The sequence below is a fragment of the Phodopus roborovskii genome, unplaced genomic scaffold (assembly GCF_943737965.1).
Source record: "Phodopus roborovskii unplaced genomic scaffold, PHOROB, whole genome shotgun sequence".
Taxonomy (NCBI): Eukaryota; Metazoa; Chordata; class Mammalia; order Rodentia; family Cricetidae; genus Phodopus; species Phodopus roborovskii.
Genome location: NW_026126407.1, coordinates 833,441 through 844,870, shown reverse-complemented (window position 1 = coordinate 844,870; position 11,430 = coordinate 833,441). Strand labels below are relative to the sequence as shown.

At 41.4% G+C, this 11,430-nt stretch overlaps 1 protein-coding gene across 1 annotated transcript; it reads left to right on the top strand.

Moving 5' to 3' along the window:
* On the top strand, positions 1-1,691 carry LOC127219703 (C-C motif chemokine 8). The gene is made up of 3 exons (XM_051181473.1): positions 1-116; positions 880-994; positions 1,377-1,691. Exons 1-3 carry the CDS (start codon positions 41-43, stop codon positions 1,480-1,482), a joined length of 297 nt encoding a protein of 98 aa, XP_051037430.1. The 5' UTR covers positions 1-40; the 3' UTR covers positions 1,483-1,691.
* Positions 1,692-11,430: the final 9,739 nt, after the last annotated feature.

Genomic DNA, 11,430 nt, shown 5'->3' with positions numbered 1-11,430 from the left:
AGAAGACTCTAGCCTTCACTTCATAGTCTCTGCACTCAAAATGAAGATCTCCGCAATGCTTCTGTGTCTATTGTTCATAGCTGTCACTGTCAGCCCAGCAGAGCTGGTTGAGTCAGGTAAGCCATCTTTCCTTCCTTAGGTAATGGTTTGATGGGCACTAACATCTGAGCACAAGGCATCCCAGAGCTGCTACATGGGCTGCAGTTTTAAGATGGAGTGACAAAGACTATGGGAGAAGACATAAAGAGTCATTGTGTCACAGCTAGTCAGAGAGCCACAGCCAAGTGCTTAGGCCACTGAGGCCAGGCCGTGTGATGTCTCTTGACACCAACCCTGGGACAAGATGCCATGTGCAGCCACTACAGATATGTCCAAGTCTTGTTGGGAGAAGTGGCCTGTAGATGAGAAGGACATCTCTTATATTTTTGGTTATGAGCCTAGCCTTTAATGGCTGAGCCATCTCTTTAGCCCAAAAAGGCCATCTCAAGCAATAGAAAAATGACATGAATCAAAGCTAGAAGAAGCACTTCGGAGTCATGGTCCAGAGTACCTTCTAGAACCACAGTTACATGTGGACCCTGGAGATGCTTATTATCCTAAAAGCAGGTTGATTTGATGTCCACAGCAGCAAAGTGATAGACATCAAGTTCATAGAGCTTACTTTCCTGTGTCAGAAATATGGGATCAGTCAATGAGATTTCATTAGAAACAGACATTAGTGAGGAACACAGTAGTTGAACAGAGGACATCAACTCCTAGATCATATTCTGTCCCTAGAATCTAGATATAGAACTTAGGAGCCATGACTCCTAGGTACAGCCCAGCCTTCACCTTTCCCTGTGACAGCACCCTGTGATATGCCCTGATTTTCTCTTTCAGATGAAGCACCCCTTTCAATTTCCTGCTGCTTTTCTGTAACCTTCAGAAAACTCCCCTTTGCGATGCTGCAGAGCTACAGCAAAACCAGCACCCAGTGTGACATGGCTGCCGTGATGTAAGCAATTCCTGCCCAGCCAAAGGTTCCAGAGAGGGTGGTGAGGACACACAGGCATATGAATCAAACAAATATAGCCTCTTATCTGAATGGCGTCTTGCTGACACAGGGAAACTTACTGGAGGAGAGGGGATCCATAATTTTCCATGAGTTTGGAGGGATTTTTCCCAGTTCCTTGACTCAGTAGATGAAACAGCTCCAACCTGGACAGCAAGATCAGGGGTTCCTCCTCCTTCTCTCCTCCTCCTCTTCTCCTCCTGCCCAGCAGCTCCTTCACCTATGGAGCAAAAGTGGATGAGGTGTGGGGACCTGAAGAGTGGATAGGGTCTGGGGACCTATGGACCACACCCTGAGCACTACTAAGCATGCCATCTCTCCACAGCTTCAAGACCAAGCGGGGTAGAGAGATCTGTGCAGACCCCACTCAGAAGTGGGTCAGTAAATACATGAAGCTCCTGGACCAGAAGTCTCAAACTCTACAGGCTTAACCCTTCACACCTGGGCTGAGAGGCAATCAGAGCCTGAAGTTCTCCCCTAACTTATCCAGTCATGGAAATGTTACATGAAGATGGTGTCTGGTCTGGGTGTTCCCTTATCCTTGTCTCTTACCTGAGATAATTCTGATTATTTCAGAATTATTCAGAATTCATCCTATCTGAATATCTGAAATAAAAGCTCATATAGGTTTGCAAATGTACCATGGAAATGTTTATTCAAAGCAAAGTGATGGGAAAATAAGATCACTACCAAAGCAGAAGGCCACATGAGTGAAGATTTTCAAGGGTTCCAATTTATTGTCTGGGGTTTCATTTTATGGGGTTCAAGGGAAGGAGCTTGGTTACTAGAGATATAATTTGGATGGTTCTCTATTTTGGTGGACAAGGACATAAATGTTCATAAGGACATAAATCTTTGGTCACTGCTCATGTCCATTCCCAGAATGCATCTGCTTTTATCATATGCATGCCCAGGTGTGCATAAACATATAAATGTAAATAGGGGATTCTCTCTGGAAGTTCACTTGAGGATACATTTTTGCCTTATTGCACATGCACTGCAAACTAGTCTAGGCTCAATCAGCCCCAAACAGTGTTCCAGGTTGTGTTTGACTAGGAACAAGGCTATCAATGGATTATTAAGCAATTTATTTCAGCTTTTTTGTTTGTTTGTTTGTTTGTTTTTCAAGACAGGGTTTCTCTATATTGTTTTGGAGCTTGTCCTGGAACTTGCTCTTTAGACCAGGCTGGCCACAGACTCACAGAGATCCACCTGCCTCTGCCTCCTGAGTGCTGAAACTAAAGTTGTGGGCCACCAACACCTGGCATTTATTTCAGTTTTTGCACATGGGGGTTCTAGGTTACTAAACACTGCAGAGACAGGGTGTGTACATAGCCCAAACCAAGTAGACAGAGTCCAAGTTGCTAAGATATTCTCTATGCCTGCTTGCCTTAACTTCCCCATGAAAGCCATTTCTTCCTAATTCATAGAGAGCTATGTCCTCTGTGTCTGACACATTTGCATGTAACACACAGTGGGAACATTATCAGTGTTAGTATTAGTCATGGTTCTCTAGAATACCAGAGCCAACAGAATAAATATTAAAAAAGGATGCACTAGATTGGATTACACTGGTTGGCAAAGCAGTCCAGCACTGGTCTCTGTGCCTCTGCAATTTCAATCTTATACCAAAGCCTGGAGGGTTTCTGGAGAGCCACTGGTCTTCATTCTACGGTGGAAGCCTAAAGATGCTAGTTCTAATATCAGTAAAGGAACCAACATGAGCAGCAATGGTAGATGAACTTGCCAATGAGAATGAAGGCCAAGTAAGAAAAAGAAAGGTTCCTCCTTCCATATACCTTTATAGTGCAGCTACTGACACAAAGTCCACAGGCCAATCTGACATAGACACCTTCATGGAGACTTTCCTCTTAGGTCATTCTAGGTTGTGTCAAGTCGACAATCAGAACTATCACAACATCTGAAGTTAAAATAGCCAAGAAAAATCATGGCCTAAAGAAGTAAAGTTATCGATGAAGGAAATCAGAGTCTTCATCAACCAAAACTCCTCTGTATGCTAGATTTGTGGCAGGCCCCCAAACCTTGGCACAACTGACACCACGGTAGGGACCCCAGTCAGGCCTTGAAAGCCAGTAAGTAAGTTGCAACTCCTGACAAAACAGGAACAAGACCTAGTCCATCCGCCAAAGAAAGAACAAAGGCTAAGCCAGTGGGTTCCCAGGAAATCTCTAAATAAAAGTCCCTGGGTGTACCAACACTACGTTTTGATTTCTGCAGTTCTGTTTCTTGCTAACTGAAATGCGCCCACCCACGATGTGGGTTTTGTGCACAAAAGATAAAGGCCTGTGAGGCTTAGAGCTGTATGACTTGGGCAAGTTCCCAGTGCAGTCATCAGCCAGTGATAAAGACTTTCTTTTCAGCTTTGAGACTGTCAGTATGGACAGGCAGTGGTAGTATACACCTTTAATCCCAGCACTCAGGAGGCAGAGATGGTCAGATCTCTAAGTCTGGGGGCAACCTGGTGTACAGAATGAGTTCCAGGACAGCCAGGGCTACACAGAGAAACCCAATCTTGGAAAAAAAATAAGAGAAAATGGCTTTTAAAAAATATTTTCAGCTCCATGGTCTCTAGTAGACTACCTCAAAGCAATTTTGTCTCGTCTTGACATAAGCATAAGTCATTTGGGAAGAGGGATCCTCAGCTGAGATTGGCCTGTGGGGCATTTGACTGATGATTGATGTAGGAGGGCTCAGCTTACCATGCATGTGACGCCCCTTGGGCTGGTGATCGTGGGTGCTATAAGAAAACAGGCAGAGCAAACCAAGGAGAGCAAACCCAGAAGCAGGACTCCTCCATGGTCTCTGCATCAGCTCCCACCTCCAGTTTCCTGCTCTGACTTCCCTCAGTGATGAACTGTTACCTGGAAAAGTAAGATAGAACAAACCCTTTCCTCCCCCAAGTTGCTTTAGGCTATGGTGTTTCAGAAACCCCAAAGCAAGGCAGTTGTCATAGTCCTTTTGTACCTACCGGGTTTCCTCAATCCCCAAGGAAGTGACTCCTGACAGAAAAAGCAAAAGGTTTTTATTGCTAAGAACCAAACTGGCTGGGACCTCACTGTATCAGAAGAGTAAGGCGCCCACTTACAATTGCAAAGTGTTTTTAAAGGGAAATGGAGGCTTGAGACCCCTAGTCTAGTCTCAGTTCACAAGGTTTCCAAGGTTACAGAGATTTCATAGAGTACAAAGTTTCTTTACAAAGTCATCATGTTATTTGTTTAGGCAAGATTGATTAGCACACCTGCAAGGTTAGGGGATTTTTCTTTCCTTTTTCTTTATCTCCTGAGAACAGTATGTGGGCTCTGTACTCTGTAGTCAGGGAGTTATCTACTGGCAGAAATTCTTGTTCTCTGGTTTTCCCTTTTTTGCCATAGCCCTAATTTTATACCTTTCAGTTATTAATTTTTCCATCACAATCTTTAATCAGACTGACTCTATGCTCTGCCCTGAGTCACAGAATCTTTTTCAAACAAAAGGACTTGACTCAAGTAAGGTCTGAAGTTTGAGTAGGCAAACAGACATAATAAATGTGTGATGAAATAAGAACACATCATCTTCATCTGGACCTTCACTAAATCCAAGACTGGTGATATGCTTGTCATTAGAAAATATTGAAGACAATTTCAAATGCCTTGGACAGTTTTCAAAGCATCTAAACATAAAAATATTTAATAAATGGAAAAGCTGAGAATTATAAAGTCTGTCATAAGGATTCCTTGAGGTACTTAATTGACACTGTAGTTGAAAATAAAGACATCCCAGCTTTTTTGAAGTCCAGACTGATGTGTCTCCAGCAGAAGTTGGTACAAATTTGAGGTGAGAAATACAGAACTAAATGTCATACAAGTCATAGAACAGATATTTCTGAACTTACCTGACAGAATCTTTTCCAGGTAGAAGGGGTTCTTGATGCAATGTCTTCTCCCCATTTATGAAATCACTTTGCTTTCCCTTTTATTCTTTCAGCTGTCCCTGTTCTGGAAGTTCACTACTGTAACCAGTTCTGAGTTTTAGTTGTCAGAGTTAACAATGCATTGCAACATTTTATGTTTTCCTTTTGCAGATATGCCTCAGACACATTTTCACTTCATGTTTATAAGATGTTTAGTCTTTTTTGAAGTAGATAGAAGATTTTTGTTGAAAATGGTAGATATTAAATTTAGAAGAACTGACAGGAATTTCTTCAAGTGCTAACATATTTAGCTGATGTTGACAGTTGATGCCATTGAACTATTTAGCACCAACTTGGAAGACCGAAAACAGAGACACTATGAAAGCAAGAAACCAGCCAGTTTCCATTATGTTATTAGGAACCATTTTGAGTCTGTAGCCAAGTTAAGTTTCTGTTTGCCATAAAAGTTGAGTTTCTGTTTTTCAGTGCTGGGCTGCACCCTATCCCAATAACTATAAAATGACACACCTGTTCTCAGAAATGCACACATATAGATATAGATAAATGTATAGATAGATACATAGATAGACAGATAGATATCAAAAGCCATTCCAGAGTCTACCACTAAAAGCCCCCTGTAACTGGATAACCAGTTCCTGGAACTGGGTAAATTAGACCCTTCCAGAACAAATCTTCCAGGGCAGTGTTTGTATAGCCAATTCAAGTGCTTTCTACCCTTCCTTTCTGTGATTTTTTGTTCTCTTTCTACCATGTAGTCTTCTGGAATGAAACCCAGGACTCAAGACTTCTCAGCAAGAGCCTTTACCTGCTGAGCCACCTCACTAGCCTGCATATTTGTTGTTGTTGTTGTTGTTATTTTGTTTTTCAAGACAGGGCTTCTCTGCATTGCTTTGGAGCCTGTCCTGGAACTAGCTCTTTAAACCAGGCTGGCCTCAAACTCACAGAAATCTGCCTGCCTTTGCCTCCCGAGTCCTGGGACTAAAGATGTGTGCCACGAACGCTCAGCTACCTGCATATGTTTTTAAATGCCTTGCACCTGGTCAGATTTAGTTGGGACAGAAAACCCAGCAGCGATGGGTAACTGTGTGTAGGGCCACTCTGCAGGGATGCCTTGTGGCTTGACTCCACTGTGATTTGGGGCATCTGTAGTCCCAGCCCTGCAGCTCCACCCCTCACATCTCTCAGCCAGTTTCTTTTTCCATCATACCTATCTTTACAAGAAGTCTCTTCCATGAATTCTTGCAACTGTCTGAAGACCTTTTCTCTCTAAACCAAGTTCTTTTTTCCATGTGATGATTTTTCAAGACCAGATTAACATTTTAGGAGTAATACCAGACTTCTGAGGAAAACTAGATGCCTGTGTTCCGCATCCACTTGTAGCTTTTTCTAAGGCTAACTCTCAGACACATCTGTTCTGGGAGGGGAGTTCGTGTATGGAAACCAAATAGACAGAGCTCTTCTGAGCTTCTAGGAAAGAAAGGAGGTCAGGGGTCCAGGATGTGGCGCCTCTACCAGCTGAACACTAAAAAGATAGCTGAGTTGGGATTGGAAATTACAAAGAAAAGGTTATAGCCTGGCTTTAGGGATCCTTGAACTTAAGACTGGATATGTGCAGGCTCTAAGGCCCCAGTGTGGTGGTTTGAAAGAAAAACGGTACTATTAGGAGGTGTGACTTTGTTGGAGAAACAGAATATACAATCAAGAATAGATAGGGTCTGGGGACTTGAATGGGAGAATCAAGTTGGGAGGTGGGGACGAGATGATAATAAGAGGGAAATGGGGGGCAGCTAAAATTGAGGGCTATTTGAAGGGTAGTATGGAAATCTAATACAGAAGAATTTTCCTAAAACATATGCATATGTGAAGTCAATTTAAATGAAATTTCAAAATAATAGAAGAGACAGAGCACCAACTGTGTATCTTGTCACCAAATGAAGCTTTCAGTGCCAGAAATGGGTTGCATATAATTGAGTTGTTGGCCAAAGAGGTCCCTTGGGAAGCCCCAAACAAGCCAGGGTATTGCTAAGGCTATAGCTTGCTTTCCACAAACTGGTAGCAAAGCACTATTGCTGAAGACACCTCTACATATCTCATTGAATGTGGAAAAGTAAAACTGCCTATCTGAGCAACTAAATGTCAGCAGGCCACCAGAGGGAGAATACACCAAAGGGCTTCAACCAAATCTTCCACAGCATCAAGGTTAAACTGGAAACAGAGATTGAGTTTAGGATTCATGAAATATTTGGGGCTTGTAAGTCCTACATGGCCAAGACATGAAGGTTTGACCTGATACGAGACTAAAGCAAAGGACAAATGAGGCTATAGCAAAGGACGCAATGCAAATTTTCAACGGCTGTATTCTGTAATGTGTTGCTTTGCATCAGATAAAACTGAGCTGTGTGCAAATAAATAAACATAGAATGTGGTTCATGATCTTATTTAAGTGATTGATATTTTATGTTCTTGGGTTTGAATATAAGAATTTGTAATTCCACATGTTTACATAAACGGGTTTGTCTGTATGTTCCAATGCACTCCCATGCAAACTGGAGACAGGAGACGTGGGACCATGGAGGTCACCAAGCTAATTCATTCTCTTGGGCATGTTCTAATTTCACCCTGGATTTCTGCCTGCAGTATGTTGTAAGCTATGAGTCATGTTCCTCTTTCAACATCTGTTCTCAGTGCCTCCTACCTCTTATATTTTCTTCCCACAGGCCCATCTTGGGTGACTTTCTGGGTCATGAGCATCCTGGGATATACACTTGCCAGGATCTCAGAAGAGTGACCAGCAGGATCTCTGAGTAGCAGCCTTCCAAAGGATACCATTGTGATAGACATTTAAATGACTCTGATTCCCTCTTTCCAGTGGCTGGTTAATTCTATAGGCTTCTATAAGACCCAAAACCCTTCCTCAGAAGGCAAGACACCAAGTGTCTTTTGTGCCCCCATCTCATTCTGTAACCTCCTCAGTCTGATCACTAAGATGCCTTCCCAAATGAACTGTCTGCACACAAGGCCTCAACTACATTTGTTTTCTTGATTCATTTTTTAACACAATCAATATTTCCCCTTCCCCTTTGTCAGTGTCTGAATCTAAGTCAGCAATTAACTGGGGCCAGGGCTACAGACTCATCTAGGCATTTGTTGGGTGTGTTCACCAGGGCTAGACCTGGGAACAAGATTAGGGACTTAACAGAATGCTCTTCACAGTCAGGGCAGCTCACAAATCAGGGTTATCAAGCATGAAGCTACCTATATTAGCCACTTGACTATGGAAAGATGTACCAAGGAAATGAGTCAAATAAATGAATAAATTTATCAAAGACAGTGGGAAATAAATCACTTTTGGTTGGCAAAGGACATAGACAAGTATAAGAAGTTGGAAGGCTTAAAAAAAATCTTATGAGATTGGTCTAGTACTGGAAATATGGGTAAGAACTCATGGTTTCAAGGATAGATGGAAGAGAGAGAAAGAGACAGACAGACAAAAGTAAAACTAGAGAGGTATATAAACACACATGCATACATAAGAACATTAGCATATGCACACACTAGTTATGTTCATTGAGAACATATAGAAACAATGTCACATAATTGGCAACGTGAACACCAAGTACCAATTAATAAATACTGCTCTCTGTTAAAGAAGCAAGAAGTTCCTGTGGATAAATGCCTGGCTCCAGAGCTGCAACACTTTGTTGTGTCACAAAGAAATGAAGTAAAGTTCTCAAAACTGCAGGAGAGATGTGAAAACATGGAAGAAGCAAAGATAAGAGGTTTGCACTAGCCAATCTGGGACACTACTTTCACCAAAATAAATACAATAGGTTTGAAAGCACAAAGTAAGTTATTGTAACCCATTTTGTAAAATCCAAGAAGGGGAAGTTGTAACCTGCATGATGCTAGCCAATATAGAGAGATAAGTAATGATAGACTCATTAAAAATCACCCTTTGCTAATCTGTGAAAATGAAAATTAATTCAGCTGAGAATAATCAATGACTGTTCAAACCAGTGGGTGAATATTTGATTAAGAGTATTGGCATAGAAAATTATCTCCCCACAATATAATTAATAATAATAGCTAAAGAAATAAAAGATCTAATTAATGTACATTGCTAATAAGGGGAGAAATCTACAAAGATTTTAACCCAATAACAGAAGGTGATGCAGCTAGTGATGGAACTGATAAGCCTGCATACCTCCTGATGGAGTTCACCAAGAGCACAGCATCATATCAGTCATTCTGCAGCCAGACCCATGAACCAGATCTCCTACTGGTAAACATGAGGCAACTCAAGCTGAGGAAAAGCCTACTGAGTAACAGGACTACAAAGGAGACTAAGAGTCATGGAATCTAAATTAAACACATGACCATGGGTTGGCTCCTGGGTCCATACAAGATGTTACTGGGACAATGAATGGGCTGTTTTGAACAGCTCATGATGCTGGGTTCACAGTCATTGATTGTGACCTTTGTACAACTGTTGTGCAGAACTAAGTATTTGTTTCCAGGAAATATACACTTCAACATAAAGATTTACTTTAAAAGATATCCAGTCTACAAGCTAATCTCAAATGGTTAAAAAAAAAAAAAAAAAGGCACAAAGGCGGGGGTTGAGTGGTTGGGAATCTGATATTGCAACACTCACTCTATCCAATTTGCTTACTGAGTCACTGCTTTTGTGTGACATTCATCTTATGTTGGTTTTAATCAGTGTTACGGTCATGATTAATGAAGCTGAGCAGCTGTTCAACGTTTATTCAGTATTTGACGTTATAAAATTATAGTCTACATCTTTCATTTACTCACATTAGATTTTCTGAATATTTTGAGTAGGAAGTATTTTCTACATTCCAACTAGGGCTCCTTTCTCAGATGTGTGAGTAAGAAATTCTCACAATCTGTCACACTCACTTTTTCACTTCCTTAAAAATTACTAAAAGAGTTTCAGGATTTCAATATAGCCTAATTTTGAATTATTTTCTGTTATTGGCAGTAACTTTGTCTTCTGTTTAAGAAAACTTTCTCATGCAAGAACATGATATATCTTCACATATTCTTATAGAAGTGTCTATTGTTCTGTTCACATCTGGGGCTATAATCTACCTACAATTGATTTTGGAGGTAGTGAAAAGGAATCATAGTTTTACCTTTTTCATAGAATATTCTATGATCTAGTATCAGCTATTCATAAGGCTGTTTTTCCTAACTATTCTGGAATGCACACTTGGTTTTGAACCAATATATGTGAGTGAAAAAGAAACTGTTCAATGTTGTCCTTAAAGCTTTTCTTGATTATTTGGGATTTCTTAATGTCTTTTTATAAAGTCTGAAACAAACTTGTCAATTTAGATGAGATATTTGCTTGGCATATCAGAGCATATCAGCCTTTACAATATGACGTCTCCCATTCAAGAGCATTGCCTCTGCCTCCACAGTTTAGAGAGTTGCTAAGGCCAGGTTAAGTGTGGCAGGGACAGAATTCCTTCAAGAAGATCCTGAGCATTGATTGAGTAAAACTGTAAAGGTAAAGTCTGGCTTGTAGCAGGGACTCCCAGGTGTTGAGGTCTGTATGGAGAACTTTATAGTGGGAGTGAAAACTGTCCAACTCCAGGCTGTAGCAAACCATTCCCCTACCCCACTACAAAGACCTGATAGGGTCATATATCCCACGATCTAGTACCTAACAGAAGACTTAGCCATGCCTTCAAAAATCCAGAGCCTTTGAGTGACAGTTGGCATGATGTAAGAAAAATAATGGTATCTAGCAGATATCACACTCAACTCTGAAGAGCTTTTGGAGTAAGACAAGGCAAGTCTATACCAGAAAGCTCAACCACTGCTGTTAGGTGAATGCCCTGTGGACAAGAGTCTAGGGCCAGGTGGCAGCATTGAATTTCCAGAGGCAAGATTATCACAGTAATCATAATGGGCAGCATAGACAAAACAGTGTTCATCATGGCCTGACATGCAATGGTCAAGCACAGGCAAGGAGAATTTTAGGGTGACAAGACTGGTAGGGACCTTTGTTACTGGCTTATCAATCACGGGGTGTGTCCAGGCATGAAATAGAGAAGAAGCCTACTGAATTTTTTTGACCTGTATAAGCAGAAAAATTGTCAAATGAAAAAGAAAGGCTACATTGGATCATGGCAAAAGGCAATCTAGGCCAGTGAATCAATTTCCAGTCTTGAGCCAGTTTGCAGACCCAGAACCACTCAAATGAAGGGAGGGCAAATTCCCCTTGGGGAAGAAATTTGATAAGATAACCAAACGTTTTACTGTTAGCCTTTCTCCAGTTCTTCCTCAGAGGGTCCTGAGGCCTTTTACAATGGTATCTGTACACTGAAGGAAGGAAACCATCAGACTGTCTAAATTGACACTGATTCTTGGAGGTCCCAAGAAACACTGTGGCCCTCCAGTCAAAGCAGGAGCTATGGAG